General features: G+C 34.2%; 1 protein-coding gene across 1 annotated transcript in view; it reads right to left on the minus strand.

Moving 5' to 3' along the window:
• Positions 1–23,710, minus strand: part of Adamts6 (ADAM metallopeptidase with thrombospondin type 1 motif 6) — a 221,770-nt gene that overhangs the window by 173,346 nt on the left and 24,714 nt on the right. The window contains exons 4-7 of the mRNA XM_028783635.1: positions 22,613–22,781; positions 15,022–15,233; positions 14,243–14,326; positions 13,585–13,730 (exon numbers count right to left, since the gene is read on the minus strand). Coding sequence (XP_028639468.1) covers positions 13,585–13,730; positions 14,243–14,326; positions 15,022–15,233; positions 22,613–22,781 — 611 coding nt within the window. The remainder of the gene's footprint in view (positions 1–13,584; positions 13,731–14,242; positions 14,327–15,021; positions 15,234–22,612; positions 22,782–23,710) is intronic.

Consider the following 23,710-nt stretch of genomic DNA (forward strand, 5'->3'; position numbering starts at 1 on the left):
TCTCTCTCTCTCTCTCTCTCTCTCTCTCTCTCTCTCTCTCTCTCTCTCTCTCTCTCTCTCTCTCCTCAATTTAGTACATTGGAAGAGGAGTGCTAGCCTATCACTCCAGCCTCAGATGTAGGAAGGAGGAAGGAGAATAGGTTAGGTGGTAATAGCAGAAAAAAAATGTTGAAGATCAATCCTGGTGAAAATCTTGGAATACAGCATAAATGCTTAAGTTGTAGAGTTTATACGTAACTAAGCAAAATGCCAGTGTGTTCTTAATTACCAGGTACTGTATACCAAACTACTCATAAGTCATTAACTTAAATAAATATGGACAGAATTTATAAGTAATGATAATTATTAGTTATCTTCTTCTAAATTAAGTTGCAGATATGTGCAATATATAATGTTTTATTGCATAGATACATTGTACAATAGCTAAGTCAACCTATTTAACATATGTATTATCTTATTTATTTATTTTTGTGTAGAAGCAAAGAAATGCTTAAAGTCCATCCTTATTGTGGAGTACTAAACCATAAAATGGATATCTACATCACTCACCCTTCCTTCTAAAGCTCAGGGATCATCACAAAAGGAGTGCAAAGATTGCAAAAGCCAGATATGGAAGAAGATTGCTTCAAAACAGTGTTTCTGGACATGGCAGGGAAGAGGCATGAATGCACTCACAGAGATTGTGACAGCATACAGAACAGTTGCACCGAAAAAAATTCCAGTGTGGATGAGGGGGATTCATGAAGTCCCACATGATAAGGAACTAGATAAGTCTAGATAAGGAACTACTGGCAAGTAATGTCTGTTAAAAAGAAGCGGGGCTGCTTTTCTTCAGCAATGTGGCCCCAGAAATGCTACCCATTCTGCAGTCTATGGCCCTACACATATGCATATAGTGGCAGTACTAAGTAGAATGGGTGGGTTTTAGATAAAGCACACAGGAGATGGAGAGATGGCTCAGTACTTAAGAGTACTGCCTCATCTCCCAGAGGATCTGGACTCAATTTCTATACCATGGCTCACGACTATCTGTAATCTACTTCAAGGGATGCCCTCTCCAGGTACTAGACACACATGTGGTGCACATAGATACATACATGCAACAAAACAACTATATGTATAAAATCAAATAATAAAATTTAACATTAAAAAAAGCACAGATGGATTGGAGAGGGAAAAAGTAATAAAGTACAGAGGACGAACTACAAGGGAAGAATTGGGATGGACTTGACAAAAACACATCACACATATGTGTGTAGCCCTCAAATGATAAAAACAGATTATACATATGTGTACAACTCTCAAACAATAAAAACACATTATGCATAATGTGTGTAACCCTCAAAAGATAAAAACACATTACAAATACGTGTGCAAGACTCAAATGATAAGAACACATTATATATATATCTCACTCAAATAATAAAATTTAAAAAAAAAAGCAAAATCCACTCTCTTAGCAATTTTCAATAATCAATATGTTATTAACTATACTCAATGACTATATACTATATTTCTTTACTTTATTTCTATCTAAATAAATGCTTTGCACTCTTACCAACATCTTCCTAAATCTCCTACCATGTCTAGAAACTAGTATTTTACTCTTTCTCTTTTTATAAATTTAATAAAAAAGTCATCTTTGGGAAGTAATTTGGACAATTTTTTTCTTTAATTTTTTTTCCTTTTTACATTTCACATATAAGTGAAACCACTGTTAGTATTCTATGTTTGGCTTATATCACTTAGCATGTTATAACAATAATTTCTTAAAGTGTAGTAGTATTTCACTGTCTGTACATCTCATATTTTCTTTATTCATCTGATGATAGATACTTAGGATAATTCTACATACGTAAAATGAACATGGGATTGAAAATACTTCTTCAAAATACTTATTCCATATCCTTTGTACATATACAAAGTAGCAAGATTTCCTGTCTCCTAAAATTTTTTTGTTTTGTTTGAGGAATTTCTTACACTTTTCCATAGTGGTTGTACATCTTGTTTTTCAGAATTGTTTTTTAATAAAAAGTTTCTAGTTGGAAGAAAGGGTTTAAAGACCAGACTTCTAAAAATGACTCTTACCTATAAGTATTCTATCAGTACATGAGTATTTTCTTCCTCTCTAGGTACTAGACAAATATGTGGTACACATACATACATACATACATGCAACATGCACCAGTTGCCTCCTACTTTGCTACCAATGCTTGCTCTAGTCTAAAGAAGCCTTGTGGTTCTCATTTTGGCTTATAAATTAACAAGAGAGTTTTGGAGGTTGACATAAACTAAGAAAAACTGGCTCAAGTCTATTCAAGCATAAATTATAGCAAGTAAAGAAGAAAGAAAATAATTTAATACATAATTTTAAACATTTATGATTCAAAAATAAATATGGATTCATGGTACATTGTCACAAGCTAAAAGTCTAGTTTCTTCTCTTTTCACTTGAGTATGGAGAAAGAGGAGGGGGGAAATCTCCTCCTATGTATACCAGAGCTTCCTACCTAGCCAATCTCACTGAAATATTCAACATTAATAATAGCTATCAGTTCAAATACCAACTTGAGCTAACAACTATTCTAAGCGATATACTTTTATCAGCTAAGCTGCACTTTTACTAGTTAATTTATATGCAACTCTATAAAAAAGATGTTATCATAATCTTCACTTATCAGAAAATATTAGTAATAATTAAAGCACAAAGTAACTCACCAATGTGTCACACAGTTAGGAAAGTAATAAAAAAAGGGAAGATCTGTAATGCTTAATGCAATATTCTGAAAGGATATGTAGTTTAAAATAAATGAAAAGTTAATTTGTAATATTAGAAAGGCACATTCTATTGCAGTATAACTTTTTTATAATGCTAGTCCTTGAAAGAGGGGATTAGGACCATAGTTACATGCAAAAGTTCTGACAATATACACATAAGCATGCATACAATCATATGCATATACATGTACTTACACATATACAAACATCATTGATTTGATTATATATGTAAATATACATATATAAACATATGATGTATACAATGAAACAATGCCTTATATGTATTTTCCAAGCAGTAAATTTATTACTCTTACCTTAACTGCTTTAAGGTCCTTACACAATTATAGGCACACAACATCAATATTATGTTTCTATACAAATAAATTTTACAAAACAGTATTTTGTATATATCTATTTAGCAATAAAATTTTAGTTGATTTATATTGAAGACACAATATAATACCTAGTTATTTAAAAATCATTGCCAAAACAAAAGATATTGCTTTTGAAACATATTTGATTTCAAGTGATAATTTAAAACTAATTGCTAAAACTATACTGACCTTCCAGAATGCACCAGGGACCTAGGAGATGAGAGACTCTCACAACTCAAAGTGAGGGACCTTAGATGAAATGCCAGACACTAAGGAAAGTGAAGTTAGCGCCCACATCCAACAGGAAGACAGGGCATCAAGTGAGGGAGGGGGTTGCCATCCCACAGTCAAAACCCAGAATTGTTCCTGTCTGAAAGAACTGAAGGGTTGGAAATGGAGAGGAGCCTGAGGAAAAGGTTCAGTGACAGGCCCAAAGTGGGATCCAGCTCAAGGGAAGACCCCAAGACCTGACACTATTACTGACGCTATGGAGCACTTACAAAAAGGGACTTATCATGACTACCCTCCAAAATCCAACATGCAGCTGAAAGTCAGATGCAGGTATGTGCACCCAATCAATGGACAGAAGCCGCTGACCCCTGTGGTTGAATTAGGGAAAAGCTGGAAGAAGCTGAGGAGGAGGGCAACCCTGTAGGAGAACCAGCAGTCTCAATTAACCTGGACCTCTGAGTGTCTCTTAAACACTGGACCACCAACCAGGCAGCATACACCAGCTGATATGAAGTCCTCAACACACATACAGCAGAAGACGGCCAGGTCTGGGGTTAGTCAGAGAAGATGAAACTAACCCTCAAAAGACTGGAGGCCCAGGGAGTTTAGAGGTCTGGTGGGGTGGGGGTGGGGACATCCTCGTGGAGACAGGGGGAGGGGAGGAGGTATGGGATGTGAAACAGTAGGAGGGTGGACCAGGAGCGGAATAAAATTTGGAGTTTAAAATAAATTAATTAATTAATTTAAAAAAAAAAACACAAAAAAGTAACTAAAGACTAAGACTAATTCAAAATGTCATATTTGCTATAAACTATTTGCAACTGAAAATTAAAAATAATAGTTTACAATTCTCTTCTTATGTGTATCATGATATTCTCCATAGCATCACTGCATAAATATTGTTTAGCAAATTATGTTTATTTACCATTTGCAGTTTATTAATATACAGCATTAACCTACTCATCTAGCAAATGGTAATGTGCTTACTTATCTGTAGCAACTAATTAACTTACTTTTCTTATCAGTTTCTAGCCTTTCTTAAGTACCTAGCAACAGGCATCCATCTTAAAGAAACCATGGCTAGAACTAGAGGCAAACTCTACTGGACATTTTCTCACAAGACCATGGTTTCTCTAAAGGAATCTGTTGTAACCCTGTATTTCTGTGTCTCATTCCACTTTCAAGACAGTGAATAAATGAAAACATGGAATGATTTTCATGCAAGATTCCAAGCCTTGACATAAACTATCAATCAATCACAATTTTCCTAGGAAATTTTCTTCAGTACGATAATACATTGCTTGGGTTCTCAAAAACATTCTCAATAACAAGCACAACAGGAATATTTAAAGTAAATTTTTTCAACATTATCTACAAATATCCAATTATAAACAGTATAATATTTTAAATTGACAAAATATAAGCAATGTATTAAAATACTCTTAATTGTACAATTAAGTTAGATAATGCATTATATCTCCAAAGTATATTTTTATCTAATATCTTCAGTTTCTAAACGCATTAAAAATTTTGTTTGTCTCTGGATGGCCTTTCCTTCAGTCTCTGTTCCATTTTTTATCCCTGTCTTTCCTATGGACAGGAATATTTCTGGGTTAAAAATTTTGAGATGGGTAGGTAGCCTCATCTCTCAACAGGGGCCATGACTATCTGTTGAAGGTGGTCTCTACAGGTTCTAGCTCCCCTTTGCTGGGTATTTTGGCTAAAGTCATCCCTGTTGGGTCCTGGGAGTCTCTCGCTTCCCTGACTTCTGGGACTTTCTAGTGGCTGTCCCCAGTTCTTCATCCCCAGCTTCTACATATTTCTATTCAATTTCCTGACCCTCTGTACTTCTGTCCTTTACAATATCTAATCCTACCTCCCTGGTTTCCCCTCCCCCTCCTCTCTCCCTCCTAGGTCCTTCCCTCCCTCTATCACTTATGATTATTTTGTTCCCTTTTCTACATAGAATTGAAGCACCTATACTTTAGTCTTCTTTCATTTTAAGCTCCATATGGTTCGTAGGTTGTATCATAGATATTTTGCACCCCACCTGGGGATCCATCCCATCTGCAGACAGCCAACCCTCACACTATTGCTGATGCCAAGAAGCACTTGCTGACAGGAGGAAGTTAAGGGAAGGACTGAAGGAGCTGAAAGGGAATTACAACCCCATAGGAAGAACAATATCAACTAACTGGACCACCCAGAGCTCCCAGGGACTAAATCACCAACCAAAGAGTATACATGGAGGGATCCATGGCTCCAGATACATATGTAGCAAAGGATGACCTTATCTGACATCAGTGGAGGGGAGGCCCTTGGTCCTGTGGAAGCTCAATGCCCCAGCATAGAGGGATGCTAGAGCGGTGAGGTGGGAGTGGGTGAGTGGGTGGAGAAGCACCCTCATAGAGGTAAAGGAGGGGGATGGGGGAATGGGATGAGGAATTTGTGGAAGGGTAGCCAGGAAGGGGGATATCATTTGAAATGTAAACAAATAAAATGTTTAAATATATATATATATGTATGTATAATTATATATATTATATTTGTACTTAATGGTTGTAAAAGTAATTTTATAATAAAATTAGAATGTGCTTACAAGTGAAAAGGATTAAATTAATTATTAACAAAGTATCAATAAAAATTTGTATTCTCTGTGCTTACTCTGGGTAATGAAGACTGCTATATCTACCTGTGTTTTAAATTTTGTCTATTACTTCTCTGAACAATAACAATTTCTTTTGGCTCTACTTGTTCCTAAATCTATTGTTATAATTTAATCAACAGACATATATGAAATATTAATGATTGCGTTTAAAATTTAAAAAAATAAAATACAGTGCATTGCTACATTGAATGTGTTCAACTGAAAGAATTTAAAAACTTTATGTACAGAAAAGACTCTCTAGACATATTCTGGAAGGCAAGTCACAATACCTTAAAGTGTCACATACTATATCTGTAAAGATACAGGGACAAGGTTGATGAAAGCTATCAGGGTGAACGAATCTTGCTGATTAAGCTTCCTTAATTTACTATTCTTAGCTAAAATATTAATATTTTATCACATACTTTGACAATTCAATGTACCTCATCCAACAGCATAAAAAAGTCAGTTTAACAAGCTTCTTTACAATGGATATAGACAATGTGCTACATTTACATAATGTAGTATTATCCAGTTGTTAAAAAAATAATAAACTTCACAGCTAAATGGATGGAATGAGGTATCCCAGACTTAGATAAACAACCATGGATATATTCATTTAGAAATGGATACTAGCTTTTAAATCAATTATAACCAAGTACAATCTGGAGAAACAGAGGATAGGTATAGAGTAAGAGACTGGGAAAACTGATAAATCTCATTAGGAAAGAGAAATAGAATAGATAGTTATTAATGGAGGGGCTAGAATGCAAATATCAAGTGTGGAGGTAGAGGGAAGAAAAGGACAGAGAGATTATAGGGAGAGACAGCTAAAATTAAAGACCATTTGAGGGGTGGTATGGAAACCTAATACTGTAGGAACTTCCTAAAATATAGACATATATATCCAAAGGTAATATAAATGAAATCACCAAGTAATGGGGGAAACAGAGCCCTAACAGTCCATCTCTTGTCACCAGATAAAGCTTCTAGTATCAGGATTAGGTTTCATCTAATTCAGTTGTTGGCCAAAGTGGTCCCATAGGAATTCCTAAACAACACTGGCTATTGCCAAGACTATAGTTTGCCTTTCACAAGCTAATGACAAGAAAACTTCAATATACTCATTAAACAAGAGAAGTCAAGCTGGTGCCTACATAAAGCTTTCATGGTAGTATCTCTGGTACAGGAAGGTACTTTGCATGCTACCAAAACAGAAATATAGCCACAACCTCAGCCACGAGCCCTTTGATCTGCAATGCTAACCAGCCTGCACTTCATGAGTGGAACCATATTCAACACTGCTTGAGTATCTAAGAACCTGAGATTAGATAGCCCAGGAACCTAGTATTAAAACAAATACTATTGTTCTTTAAAAAAATCAAAACCAAAAACAAACAAAATGTTGAAATGACTCTAATGACATTCTGTTATTCTAATGGATCAGTGCCTTGCACAGCCATCATCAGAGGTGCTTTCTCCACAGCAGATGGGAACAAATACAGAGACATACAGACAGACATTGTGCAGAAGATGAAAGACCTTGAAACTCTCAGTCCTAAATGGGATGTTTCTAACAAATCCCTCCCCTCAGGATTCAGGAAAGCCTGAGCAAGAGGAAGGAGAAAAGGTATAAAAGTCAGAGGGTTTGGAGGACACAGAGGAAAAATTGTCTCTAAATCAACATGATCAAAACACATATGAACACACAGAGGCTGAGGTAGCATCCACAGAGCCTACACTGGATCCTCTGCATACACATTATGGCTTCTAGTTTAGTGGTTTTTATTCCAAATGTGAGAATGAGTAGGTCTCTGATTTCTGTGCTTTCTCCTGGGCTTTTTTCCTTCTGTTTGTCTGTTTGATCCAATTTCGATGTTTAGGGTTTTTTTTCCTCTTATTTTATAATTATCTCTTAGAAGCCTGTTTGTTTTCTAATGAGAGACAGAAAGGGCTGGATCCAGATGGGAGAGAAGATGGGGTGTAACAGAGAAGAGTATAGGGAGGGAAACCATAACCAAGATATAGTGTATACCACTGAGTATACACTATATGGGATACTATGTGGGAAATCTGTTTTCAATAAAAGAAAAAAAACAGAAAAAAATGTTTCTTTAGGTCTTTATTTCCTTCTTGTATCACATAAAATTTCATCAAATAAATTTGTATGGTTTTCTTCTGTTCATTTGTCATTTTCAACTTAATTTTCAGACCTAAGTTAGGATTTTAAGAGGGTTAAGAGAAAGCTTTTTCCCACTACTCTAAAGCAAATAAAACTGTAAAGTTTCTGTTGGTTTCCTATGGGCAACAGACAAAAACTTTATTAACACTACTTGAAATGTGACCCAAACACAGAAAGTTTTGTGATGATCCAAGTGAAATTAAAATAAAAAGTTGTGGAAATGCGTTTTATACAGAAGAACAAAAAGGGCTTGTCCCTGTCTGCATCATATATAATATTCTATTCAAAATGAACAAAAGATCTACAAGCAAACTGCAAATCAAGTACAGATCCTTACATGTAAATCTTTAAGAGTTTGGATTAACTGATGAGCTTCTTAGATATGTCACTAAAAATATAAACAACAAAAGTATTTTGTAATTCATTCAAACTAAAAAGTTTTGTGCTCCAAAACAATTAACATCAGAAAGACTCAGTGGTATACCTCAGTAATAAAGACGTTACCTTGCATGGAAAGTTCAAAACCCGATAGTACCACAAAACAATAAATAAATAAAGTCAGGAAAGTATTTGCAAATAACATATTTCATATAGAATCATAAAAGGCTATTATAGAACAGTAAACAATAAAAAGGCAAATAAGTAAAAAATAAACAAAGAATTTAGATTAATATTTCTCCAAAAGAGATACAGTAAGATACACTAATGACCAATGAGCACAAGAAAATAAAATCAAAATAGTTCTCAGTATAGAATATGAAATCAGTATCACAGTAAGATACTTCCCTACACATACTATATGATGATAATAAAAATAAAAGGTAATGAATGGCCAGTGCTAAAGAATTAAAATACATTGTAAGTAGAAATATTAAAACAATACAGCCTCTTCAAAAAAATCGTTCAATTCTTCACAAGAATCAACAGTTACCTTGTGACACAGAAGATCCATTCCTATGCATATATTCAGCAGAAATTAAAACATACACGAACACAAAGATATACAGTAACACCATTCATATTAGCATCATTCAAAATAGCCAGATAAATGTTTAAAACCATTTTAAAAGTCAACTGAGAAATCAATTAAAATGTGTCCCACTAAAAGAAAGGCATTCAGTAATAAAAAAGGAACCAAGTGCTAATTCTGAACATTGAAAACATGATGTTACAAACAAATAGGTCAAACACAAAAGGACATATATGTCTCCATTTATTCAAAATATCTAGAATAAGCAAACCTCTAAAGGAAGAATGTAGTTAACTGGCAATCTAGTGTTGTGTTAGGTCACAAGGCAGGCCCCAAATGGCAGTACTGCTGACCATGTCCTAAGATGATGGAACAGATTGGATTTTTTTAAAAACAAGGTAAATAGAATCTTAATAGGTAAAAAAAAAAAAAACTTTAGTATTCCTCAAAACTCTGATAATACAAGTTTTTATTTGCCAGAAAAGACACTACTTCTTTCCCCTTCTCATCCTCCAGCATCAACTACCTTGGGCAAACTGAATCTAGCTCCATATTAACCCTGGGTAAGACTGTGTAAGTCCCTATCTAACCCTCAGGCTACTCTGGCCCGCTATGCTGCCTTCTGCGGCGCTCTGTCCCAATAAAACTAACAGGACTTTTCCTGAAATGGATGCTGCTCTCTCCTCTGAGGCAGCCCAGAAGTTTGTACCTAAGTAAACCATCTCTTCTACCCATGGAGTGGTCCAGATCAGTGATTTCACTGTGCCTCGCTAACACTGGAGATAAGACAAATGATTGCTAATTGGTGTAAGGTATTTTTTCAGGGGCAATCAAAATATTCATAAAAAGAAAGAAATGTTAATACCTGGTAGTCAAGATGGCTAATTTTAGGTAACAATTGGGTAAGAACATAGGATTACACCAGCAAGAGATATTTCCAGAGGAAGTGGCCTCATGAAGAAACGAACCAAAGAAAGATCTACCCTAAATGTAAGAAGGAACCACCCAATCAAATGGAGGCCAGGGCAGAATGAAAAGATGACTTCCTCTCTTGCTGGTGCTGATCAACTGGCTTCTCTTGTGCTTACACACCAGAACTCCATGCGGTTAGTCATATGAACTCTAGTACTTAATGCTGTTAGCTGTCCAAGAACTCAGGCCTTCAACTGAAGAGAGAAAGTTATACTGCCAGCTTCCCGAGTTCAGTCCCAGTGCAGACAGCCTCTCCTGGGATTTCTCAGATCATAATCATGTGAGTCAATTCCTCTAGTAAGTCTTATATCTGCATAACTCTAATACAGTAATGGTTGCACATTTTTATGAGTATGATAAATCTAACAAATTATACATTTTGACAAATAAATTATGTATATGACTTCTAATCTTAGTTTTTAAAGAGAATTTTCCCTTGAGAGGATAAATATATCAATTTTAATTAAAAACCAAATTATTTGACGTAGTGTGCAACTTTGCCTTGATATTTTAAGATGTACTTATGAGTTCTATGTTTTTCATTAATGAAAAATAATAAAAGCATATTTACTGAAAAATAGCCTAATGAGGGGGACTGGAGAGATGGCTCATAGGTTAAGAGCACTTGCTGCTTTTAAAGAGGACCCAGGTTCAGTTTCCAGCACTCACTTCAAACAGCTGATAACTGATAACTCTCATTCCCTCGCTGGGAAAAAAAAAACTATATAAATAATAAAGTTGGTAATCATCTCATTTTGATCAGACATTACCAAAGTGAACAGGCTAGCATCACCTTGAGGCAATAAAATAGGGTAATATCACCTTGAGGCTTTAATAGTAGTTTAAAATACACTGTCCCAAAGAGGCATTTCTCTCCAACATGTTCGTGTATGTGCTTGTGTGTGCAAGTGCATGTGTGTACATGGAGCATGGAGGCAGGAGCCCAGTGTCAGATGTCTTCCTCTGTCATTCTCCACCATATATTTTAAAGATTTATTTATTTGTAATTTTTATGTGCATGAGTACTTATCTCCACGTATCTGTGTACACAATATTCATTCCTGGTCCCCACAGGGGCCAGAAGAAGATGTCAGATCCCTGGAACTGGAACTACAGACAGTTGTAAACCATTATATGGATGCTAGGAATCAAGCCCAGGTCCTAGGAATCAAACCCAGGTCTTCTGCGAGAACAGAAGGACCCTTATTATCTACTATCTTCCTAGCTTCTCTCTACCTTATTTCTTGAGACAGAGTCTCTAACTGAACCTAGAGCCACTTGGGGAAGTGGCCGGATATTCGAGCAGCATCCTTCTGTGATCACTTGCCCATCAACGTGAACTGCTGCACCTGGGTTTTTATGTAAATGGTAGGGATCTCTACTCAGGTCCTAGTAATTCCCCTCCAAATATTTTACTGAATGAGTCATCTTCACATCCACCAAAAAAGGCATTCTTGTTACCTCTATTTCATCAGCCAATATGGATTGATAAGAGAGGTGAACTCTGTCTTGATCTATTAAATCCTGAGGGTATTTCTAATATTAGTATGACTGGACACCAGGGACAATGAAGGAGAAAAAGTTATGTTCAAATCTCAAACATCAAAATGCCACTCAAAGTAACCTACATAGCAAAGAACTCAAGAGAAAATTAGAAAACTATCTTGGTAACTTCAGAATTGAATGTTGTAGGGTGGTGAACTGCTCAAATCTACTTACTTAAATACTTGTAAATATGTAGCCTTAAGGTAACTTCTATCATTTGCTCAAAAAGGTGAAAATCCAATGGAAATATATTGAAATTGTATAGTTGTGCTTATATATGGAATGAAAAGAAATACATAAACCGTGTAAATATCTATAATCATTTTGATAACTATATAGGATATTTTCCTGTGATAATTTCATTAACACTAACTATATCCATTTATTTTAGTAATGACAAGTTTCTATATTAGCATTATTTCAGGCCTTTTTTTTAATTCCTCAAGCAGATTTGGGAGCATTTCAGGTATCAATACAGTAAGGAATTAGAGAATTTATCAGACATCTGCAACACCACAAGTATAAATCTAGCTTTATTCAGCAAGAATATGATAAAATGTTCTAGTTTCTAATATGAAGAAGATGAAATTAGCTAAAAAGTATTCAGAAACTTTATGATGTAGTTAACAGATTTTTTTCTAAAAGTTAAGCCACATTATCTTACTGAATATCGATTCCAAGCATATGCATGGATACATTAAATCTGTTACTGTAAAATGAAAGCAAATAAAATAACAAAGCTATTTCACTCAGCCAAGACAGTATAAAATTTCTATGTACTGACTGTTCATTATTGGTAACATTTGTCTTTTATTTTTAAACAATTAAGTGGTTATACATCTGCAGGCCTAACTATTTGGGAGGCTGAGACAAGAAGACACCTGGATAGGGACTCCAGTCTTAAAAGTAAAAAAAAAAAAAAAAAGGAAGGAATTACGGGGTATAAAATAGTAAAAAGAGAACAAGATTATCAGGGATTAGTTGTGTTTTTTTTTCATTCCTTAGTTGAATGACCTTAAAACACTTACTTAACTACTTTAATTAAGTTTCTCTATTTCAATCATGAAAAAAATCCTAACACTATACAGTTTTTGAGAAAAATTATAAAGAGCTTTGTAAAACTAGAAAGCAGTGAATAAATCCATTGGCTTATTATAGGGTAATGACTTTTCTTGAGAGAGAAACTTTATAAACAGTATGATAAATCTGCTTCTTAAAGTTTTTTATTTATATGCATGTATTTATTTGTGTGAATGTATGTAATTTGTGTTCCAGTAGCCATAGAAGTTATCAGATTCTCAAGAATTGCAGGTACAGGAACTTGTAAGAGCCTAGTGTGGATGATGGGAACTTAACTGGGTCTTCTACAAGAGCAAAACGGGCTAATAACCACTGAGTTATTTCTTCAGTTCTGGATATGGTTCTTTCCATTTAAATGCTTACTTTAAATAATGTAATTAAATAGACAATGAATATCTTCCTCCATTTTAGTAAATTAACATAAATCAACACTACTAGGAAGTACATAAAAATTGTTATATTTTGTAACCAAAAGTGACAACTTATTTCTCATACTTTAAAATCTTGCTTTTAGTATTTTCTTTAATTAAAAAATGATACCTGTATGTCTAAACATTACAAATTGGACTTACAAGAAGAAAAGTTATTTATTATATTTCTGAACTAAATCTTAATTATTTTTTTCTTATTTAGTTCATTTGATACAAGTATAAATAAACTACATTTTTCACAATAATAGAAAAATAAATTCCTACTTTGCTCTTCCTATACTTATTTCCTAAATGAGTCGTAGAGAGAACCAAATATAGTTATAATATCAAGCAAACACAACAATCAAAGGAAAAATACTTGCAGCAAACCATACCTAGTAATAAGAACTGCATTATCGTGGTGGGCAATCCCATTTTCTGGAATGGTGTTTCCATCACTTTGGTGGGAGAGAATGGATTTCTGCCATTTACAGAAGCTATCGAGGGACTTGTCTGCATGATGGTTTATCTCCAAGTTTGGCTGCAATACAACATGCATACCAGAAATGTTCCAAACAAATTACTAAGGTCAGTTGTCAAAACTTTTGAAAACTAAAGTGGGCCTATAATTAGAAGCAGTGGTTTCTAGAAGAATCTCTTGCCGATTTTTATCTCCAGAACATCTGACCTAGTGTTCATTTAATTTATTACTGATCAGACTTTCCTTCCACTTTCAACTTGAACAGTAAAGAGAACATATATGAGCTCATCAGCATACAAAAGTCAACCAAAACCATTATCATCGGGTAAGCCATACAAATAAAATGCTCATCCTTAGTTCTGAAACATGTAGCAAGTATGCACATATGAAGAGAAACTTTAATAATACATGAGATGTATATTATTTAAAAATATCTCAATATTGCGTAAAAAAGTTTAGAGTTAAATATATTTAACTAGCACTTGCTAGGTGAAGTAACAAAGAAATATATCTGTTCATAATTATAATCCCATAGCCTAAGAGTTTTGATGTATAAAGTAATTCATTCTTACCTGATCTTCTGTGAGGACAATTAAGCGGGCCACTATAATATTCACAACGTTTCCTAGACTGGAGTCACGGTAAAGTTTGGCAACCTGACCTCCAGAAAATAAGAAAAGACAAAAAGTCAGACAAAAATAATGGGGTGATAGTTTGAATTTCTAAAATGATAAAATGTAACTTTATGATTTTATGGTGTATATTAAAATATATTATTTTACCCATACCACTTCAAGAGGCTTTGGATAAAGGATTTTATGTAAGTCTATAAAAATAAGTATTTTCTCCTAGAGATGAATTGTATGCATCACAAATCTATAGTATGAGCTGATGTTTCAAGTTTCTTAGATAAGACTTAACCATTCACACTTACTAAAAATGAATAATGAGACATTATCAATTTTATTTTCTATGCAAAAATTAATTGACCAACAGGGTATAGTGATACATGCCTATAGTCAGGCAAATCTCTGAGTTCAAGGGCAGCCTGGCTTATATAGTGAGTTTGAGATAGCCAGGGTTATGTACTGAAAGAGACCCTGCCTCAAAAAAAAAAAAGTTGGTTGACAAAGTTTTAGTCTGGGGGATGGAAAGTCAGCACAATTACAGTTCCATGGCAGAGCAAATATATATTTACTATGCACAAGTTGTAGGCTCAATCCCAAGCAGAAATTAAAATAATACAAATTCATTTTTTACCATTTCATGCAAATAAAATTTTATCATTATGTATTTTAGTAAAAGTTCATTATCTTAAATAAAACACAGTATATAAAGGGATCAAACTTACAATATTCATCACACTCAAAATATAATGTTCAATGTCTTTACGGCCATGGTAGCCCACCATCATTTTGTCTGCCACTACTAGTGTCTCCACAAATCTCTCAGTGCTCACAGATCTTCTCTGTCTGTGATGAATATGTGTGTCATTAATTGGTAGTAAAGAAGGAAAAGACGATGTCTTATTCAGCCACCAAGGTTTGCCACTTCCTGTGAGATCTACAATAAAAATAATTAAGTAATTCAGATAAATGCACTAACCAAATACATTTATATAAGAGATCTCATATAGGTAGGCTTCTCATAAAACCTTGAATGGATCTTGATATTTAAAATAAAGGAAGAGAATAAAGAAATGTATAAATAACAAAAATTTCAAATCTTCAAGTTAGTTATCTGAAAAGATTGAACATTAAACTTACCATAAATTGAAATAGATATAGTACAAAATGAATTAGTTAGTAGACTTTTGAATAAGTCTTTCATATTATCCTAGTAGCTAATTACATTATAAAAATACCTTTATATTTGGAACATACACTGTAACAAACCATTTAAATTCAATAGACAAAAAGCATGCTGATCGAAAACAGTGATTCTGCAGTATCTATCCCTCATGTGAAAAAGCACCCATGTTATGATAAGATGCTCTTGCTAAAATGTCTTAATTAAAGAGCAGTGGTGGTACACACCTTTACTCCCAGCACTCAGGATGCAGAGGCTAGTGATTCTCTGAGTTTGAAGCCAGCCTGATCGGCAGACTGAGCTCTAGGATAGCCACAGATTCACAAAGAAGTCGTTTCTCAAAAAAAAAAAAATCTGTTCTCAATTGAAAAATGTTATGAATTAGATTTCCCACAGAATTTTAATGTCTAAAACTATTTAAGTTGGCTGAAAACTCAGAGTATTGCTTTTCTAAAGTCTAAAAGTGGGGTTGCTCACTGGTTAGAGCGTGTAAACAAGATGCTTGACCAAGTTCAGACCCTCATAAACCACTTAAATCCAGGTGATGAGGCAACGCGCTCATAATTTTAATGAGATTTCAAGAGCAAGCTGGCTAGCAAGGTTAGTCATATATATGAGCTATAGGTTGAACTTAGGGACCCTGACTTAATAAATAGGTAGAAATGAAATAGAAGATTTCTGACATCAACATGGGTTCTCTGTAAGTACATGCATGCTACACACACATGCATCCACACAAGACAAAAAAATATGCTTAGACACACACCTGGGAAATAGAATAGGTAAAATAAAATAAGTGGAAGAGCTATTAATAGAGACCTGAAAGATATGTTAGCAATACTTTTTTGAGACTATAATTATATCATTTCTCCTTTTCTTTTACTCCCACCAAAGCCTCCCATATACTCCTCTTTGATCCTTCTTGAATTCATGGCCTCATTTTTCATTAATTACTATTACATGCATATGTGTATATATAACATGTTACATGGAGATATACATACATATATATATGTATATATATATATATATATATATATATATATCCTGCTCAGTCTATATACTAGTACTTGTAACTTGTGTTTTCAGAAATGATCATTTAGTATTAAATAACCAATTAGTATGCTCTTCCCTAAAAACACAATTTTTCATACTCTCGGCATCCACAGTTCCCTGAAATTATTTGTGTTGGGTTGGAGGTAAATGCAACACACATACACACACATAGATACCACCACCACCACTACCATCACCGCCAATCACTTTGGCATGTCTATTGGTTTAACTCATGTTTAACTCATGTCTATTGTTTAACTCATGGTTAGGCTGTCATGTTGGTGAAAATTCATGGGTGTAGCCTCTGGCATTACTAGGAGACAAAGTTTCACAGCAAACTCCCCATCCTTTGCTCTTATCTGCTCCCTCTTTTGTTCCTAGGGTCTTAGGTGGGTTGCAATAAACTTATTTTAAAACCATAATTGGTATGGTTCACCCAGTATATCTTTCATTTTTTAAAAATCAGGTTTGCCAACTGAGGAAAGTTTCTAGTTGTATGTCATTGTAAACACTTCCTTTATATTCATATTTATGTTTATTATATAAATTTACTAGGCAAAGGACTGTAACATGTTTCTTTCATGTCTTGATGCAGAACTGAACATTTTTATCACCTCCAGTAGCCAAAATATTTAATGAGGAAATTTTAAATTAATATATAATTGACAGAAAGTAGCACTATTTTAATTATTTTCCCATTAGCTTTTGCCTTTCTAAAATCTTGCGTTGACAGACTGAAGAAATTTTACAAAGTAAAATGAAATGGAATGATCATGAGAAGAAACAGTTAAATACTTTGGAACTTCATATAAAACTAATTATCTGTATTTCTAAAGGTCAAGGAAGACAGGGACATAACAATTCTTTAAAAAGTCTGCTCGAAACAGGGTTTGTTCATGTCTGTTTCTGACAAACAAACTGGTTACCACAATAACCCTGTCTTTATACACTTTTCTGAGTATGAATAGAACCACAACTTGGAATACAAGTGATTATATGTGTGCAAACACATGATATACAATACTGTAGCATTTGCTGACTCTGGATTCTTCCTTGTTGCCTTGGAGAAAGCATGCAATCATGTTTTTTTGACTCAAGAGAAGGACTTATAGGTTCCCACCAGCAGGCCAGTCAAAACTAAAGCTATCTACAACCACAAAGAATGAATGCTACGAAGAGCCAAGGGAATGAGGAAGTAGATTATCCTTCAGTCAAAATGCCACGTGAAAATCCAGCTCTAGCTAAAGCTAAGTATACCATCCATCTAGACAGGCTTCCAATCCTCAATCCTTATAGTGTTATAAGACACTATACTTATAACAAAAACTGTTGTGAAATATTACCAAGATTTTTTCATATTAGTATAACTCCAGTCTCTCCTGATTAGTCATTTGTTATATAAATTAATGACTTGTGATAAGTTATAACTAATCTTTCAGTCAGCTTACTATCTAAACACAGAATTTAAGTACCATTCATTTGATCATTTCTACTTCTCTGATCCATTCAATTTCTATTTATTTTAACTCAAAGCATTGAAAGATTATTTAGACACATCTGAATCCTAAATGGTGATGTTGCTTATCAATGCTACAATCAACCATTCTGATTGTTATAATTTTAGCTTTTTAAATTGCTAGGTTGCTTGGCTGTCATTATATCAGACAATAAATTCTTTGTGAAGGGCTCTAATGGGCACAAGCATGACAAACACTGGCCTGACCATGGCAAACATGGCGCCAACAGGTTTTGCCTTTTACTCTTCTTCCCCTTGCTAAAAATCATTAGATTACATTCCTAAAGCTAGCCACCAAGGTATATTCCCTTATTTGCCACTTGCTCCTCCTCAGGCACTACCAAGGTCCAGCTAATAAAATTTTGGAATCTAGCAACTAAAAGTCATCTTTTGGTTACCCTAACCAATTTTGATTACTCTAACCAATCTACCCAATCAAAATTAAAAATCTCACCGTAATATGGCGTTTCCCCCTTTCCCTTAATAAACTGCCATTTGCCTAAGGGCCACAGTGTGTCCCCTCTCTACCCAGAGGCAGTCCTTTGTCACACTTGGGAAAATATTCCTTCTGGTCCTCCCTTTCCCCTTTCCTTCCTTCTCCTTTGTCTCCTACCCCCTGACTTTGTATCTCTGGAGCAAATGAATCTCCTTTGTGTTGAGAACATGGAATTAGTGTGTCCTGTGCCAATTCTAGTTCTTTTACTTTGATTATGAGATGTTTAACTATTTATTTATAAATGTCCAATAAAGACATTATGTAACATATATAATTATATATTTTCTATGATATTTAGAATATGAATAGATGTATAGGAATAATATCTATGATATTTAGATATGTGTATATAGAGAGAATAGATAATATTCTGTTTTGCGTTTAAATCAATTCAACATAATTAACTCATTAGAATCCTCTGTCTATATTTAATACGTTTTAAATTTCTTCTATAATGCTTAACACAATGATTTGTAACTAAATAAGTCTAGCCAAAAAATTAAATACAAAGTTAACTTGTTTTCTTTAAAAATAAATGTAATTCTTCAAATTATTCTTTGCTCAGTTTAATATTTTATATATTATAGAATATTAAAATTTGCTTCATAAACATATAATACAGTAACTTTTCTTCCTAAAACTGATAAATGGATCTTATTGCCATCTAAAACAATATTTCAACCTTTTGGTAATTACTAAATAAATGTCTGAATATTGTAACCATTTACAATTGCTGTATTGATCTGCTACACTTTAGTTTGTGGCATCCATTTGTTTATTTCCTGTTCATTTCACTGTCTCTGTCCTGTCTTGAAAGTAAGGGCTAGGGGTTTGGGATTTAGCTCAGTAGTAGAGTGTTTGCCTAGCCTTGGTTCGAGCCTCAGCTCTGGGGGAAAAAAAAAGATAAAAAATAAAGAAAGTAAGGTCTATGAAGTAAGGACCTATGGAGTTCAATAATTGCCACAGTACTAGAATCTAAAGGTATTGCACGTAGTAAAAAAATGCATATTTATTTCATAAATATGTGACTAGGTAATAGAAATATAGAGAAACAGCATTATCTATATCAAAGGGCTAAAAAAACATTCCACTATCCCTGGGTAGAAAAATAATAATGATTTATTTTCATATTTTTTCATTTTTCCTGGACTCGCTAAAGTTTCCAAAGTAGACAGAAATTGTTACTTTAAAATTTTAATTCATATTTTAATAATTAAATTATAAAATAATTTAGACATGAGTATGGCATGAATATACCCAGAACCAAAGGGTTTTATGTAGCATATCCCGACATAAACTTTAGTTCCTCACAGCAAGCTAGCTGGGAATGTATATCTGCAAATTTACATCTCCTACTTTATCTATGCAAATGAAATATATTGCAATTTATTTCACAGCCAGCCATTTCCCACACTTACTAAACATAGATTGTTTTACTTAGTAAGATCTAGTGACACTCTGGAACACAGAATTCTACGACATTCCCATACACTGGAAGCCAGGAAAGCATTTGGAAATGTGATATAGCCATAGCTCTATTGTGGTGGTTTGACCAGGAATGTCCCACAGACTCATCGATTTGAATGGCTGGTCATCAGGGAGTCACACTATTAGGAAGTGTGGAATAGGTGAGGTCTTGGAGAAAATGTGTCACTGGGGAGGCTTTGATGTTTCTAATGCTCTGTGTCTCTGTCTTCCTGCTGCCTGCTGATCCAGATGCAGTACGCTCAGCTATCTCTCCAGGAACATGTCTGCCTGCATTGTCCAATGGAGACAATGGGCTAAACCTCTGAACCTGTAAACCAGCTCCAATTCAATGTTTCCTTTAAAAAACCTTGCTCATGGTGTCTCTTCACAGTAATAGTAACCCTAACTAAGACAAATAGTTAGGAGACATATTTGATTGAAAACAGGAAGATTAAACCTGAAGACAGGAAACCTAGTTAGAACATCAACATACTAGTTTAGGCAAGAGATGATAAGAAACTGAACCAGGTATACTAGTGGTAAGAAAACAAGGAGAAATGTTTAGAAAATAGTTTCGGTAATCCAAATGAGAGTTGGAAAAGTCAAAGTTAATCTTCCACCTCCAAGGATATAATTTTTTTATTATTGTTTTGTTTTTTTGAAATAGGGTCTCTTTACTTAGCCCTGGCTATCCTAGAACTAACTAAGTAGACAGAGCTGGCCTCAGCTCACAGAGATCCACCTGCCTCTGCCTCCTGAGTGCTACAATTAAAGACATATACCACCATACCTGGCTCTTCCAAAGAGAAGAATTTTGATAGCAATAGAAATAAATTTGAAAGTGTTTAACTCATGCCAAAACCATTGGAAAATAAAATTGTCACTGAACTAGTACAATTGGTCCTTAAAAGGACAATGCAGGTTGGAGAGATGATCACTGATTAAAACCAAGGCTCACTACCAAAAAGACAAAGGAAATGATGTAAATATCAAAAGTATGTTTTAGAATAGGGTAAAAAAGTTATTTCATTTACAACCATAAAGGAAAATATTATATATAAATGGAAAACTAAGGAAAATTATATCAAAATAAATATTTGAAATCTAGTTTCAAAAGAATGTTTATAGAACTGTAACTAGAGTCTAGTTTTATTAGATATAAAACAGATATCCCTATTTAGTTTTATTACTCAATATAAAGATCAAATCAAACCTTTCCAGTGTTTACTAAGGAATTGTTTTTAATGGTTGAAGTGATTTAAATGTACTTTTTCTAGTACTAATTCTTGACCAAAATACTTTATATAATTGAAAGTCTGGGAGATTTTTAAACCTTACTTAATAAGAAGGTATGTAGAATGAGCAGAGAACTCCAAAGACCCCTTAAACAGCTATGAAAGAAGAAAATGACCCTGTGATGAATACAGAAAGAAATCAAAGAATGATGAATTCACTAATCAACTTGGCAATCCAAAAACAGAAAGAAAAAAATCTGTTGAAAAATGTTTGTTCAAGACAAGTCTGATCTACAGAGTAGGCTAGAGGCTAGCCAGGGCTACAAAGTGAGACCCAGTCTTAAGAAAAAGAAATATCTTTAAAGCATAGAAATGGTTTACCTAACAATGATAAGTAAAATGAGTAACTAATGAATGCTGAGATAGGAAAAATGGGGGTTGGGAAACCCATCCAAAGCTACACTGGAGTCCGTGTTCCTTTGCTGTGCTATGATGGAGTATGACCTCTACATTTTTCTATTTTCATATTAGTACCCTAAGTCCTGACCACTAGTCTCACTCTTCCTTTGTCTTGTACAGCTGCCAGAACAGTTTTTCTGTAACACATAGGTTTATATCATCCATGCTCCTTAAAATCTTTCAAAAGATTTCCAATACACAGTGAACTACAATATGATATACGAGCTCTTCCAGTTGGTCCCTTCTAATCTCTCTAACCTAACTTCTCACACCCACTCCCCTTAAGTACCACAAACTGCACCTCTATCTCCAACCCATACATATTCTCACAGATAAGGATACTATTAATGTATAGAATGTGACAATATCTTTCACTCGGGATCTCATAATTCCTGCTTTCTCTCTATGGAGGACTCTAGCAGCTGACCCTCCTTTTTGGTCCCCTCAAGAGCCACATCTTCCATGAAACTTTCTTTCATCACTGAAGCCTAGGTTTGCTGGCCTTCTGTGTATGTGCACAGATCCCTATTCAGTTCTATCACTACTGTGAGTATTCTCTTAAAATCTTCCAAAGGTATGCATTACTGATACTAGAATGAAAATATCAGGTTAACCCAATAGTACAGAGTACTATGGAACACCTATGCATGCAAGTTGTAAATAATAAGGCACTTTTCTTCTCTTTAAAGAAAAAACATCAAATTTTACATAGACATATTTTACAAATTTCTTTAACAGCTTCCAAACTGACTTAAAACTATTACTAGGTAATACGTTTAAAGATGGTTCTGGACATTATAACTCTAACCACCCAAGTTTGTATCATAGTTTTATTATTAATATTTTATTTTCCAGAAAAAGAAATATCAGCAATACACAATGCTTCCCAGAAGCTTGTACTCACCTGAAACCCCACAATGAGAATGATCATATATATGTCGTTGCTGAAGAGTAGACTTTTTGTAAATAACATGAGGATGGCCATTTTCATAACTAAAATGTTTGGAATCCTCTGTAGTATTCTTTAGAGGCTCAATAAAATATTCTTCATCTTCTGTAGCAATAATACCATGCTAAAAGAAGGAGCAACAAAGGATTTACCTAGAAGGGTCATTTTAAATAAATAATTTTTATGACCAAGATTAAAAGATAATCTCTCCTCAAAGAAGTTAAAACACATGTGAATTTAAAATTTGTGTATTTTCTGTATTAAGTAAAACATTATGCAAATTTCTTCATGTTTTAAGAAGGGCAACTAAATACCTGTACATGCTCTGCAATTGAATACCTGTACATATTCTGCAATGTACTAAATATATCAAATACACATTTTCTCAACAATTCTTCCAGTAGCAGAGATATCTATAAAAATTTAAATCCTTTCCAAATTGTACTTAACTTCATTTTCTGTGCTAAGATATAGCTTTGTTACTAAGCTTTACACAATGGAAAAGGTCAAGGGGCAGTAAATCATCTTCAGGATCAGTCTCTGAGTCTCATTCTAGTGGAATTCTCTCCTTCCCTACAGCCAACTGAATGTAAAGCACTCCCAAATTTAGTAGAAGTAAAAGCCTTAGAAGGTTGCAAGATCCCTGAATGACCTCTTCTAAAACAGTCTGATGCAAACACTAACACATGGCAGAAGTGGATTTCTTCAGTAATAACCATTGATTTGAGGTTTATTAATTAGTGATATACTAATATGTTTTCATTTAAGGTATGTTCCCTTTTGGATATGAAGTAACAGGCTGAGAGATCAAGAAATTATATAATGCTGTATACACAGAGGAAGGAAAAACAATTGCTGAAATTCAAGAAGAGCTCCTGTTTCCCACAGCATTACACCATTTGATGTCTGTTTAGTCACATTCTATTCAGCTGTGATATTTTTATTTTTAAATATTTATTTGTTTCATGTAAGTACACTGTAGCTGTCTTCAGACAACAGAAGAGGGCATCAGATTCCATTACGGATGGTTGTGAGCCACCACGTGGTTGCTGG

The sequence above is a fragment of the Grammomys surdaster genome, unplaced genomic scaffold, assembly GCF_004785775.1.
Source record: "Grammomys surdaster isolate TR1022 unplaced genomic scaffold, NIH_TR_1.0 99, whole genome shotgun sequence".
NCBI classification, from domain to species: Eukaryota; Metazoa; Chordata; class Mammalia; order Rodentia; family Muridae; genus Grammomys; species Grammomys surdaster.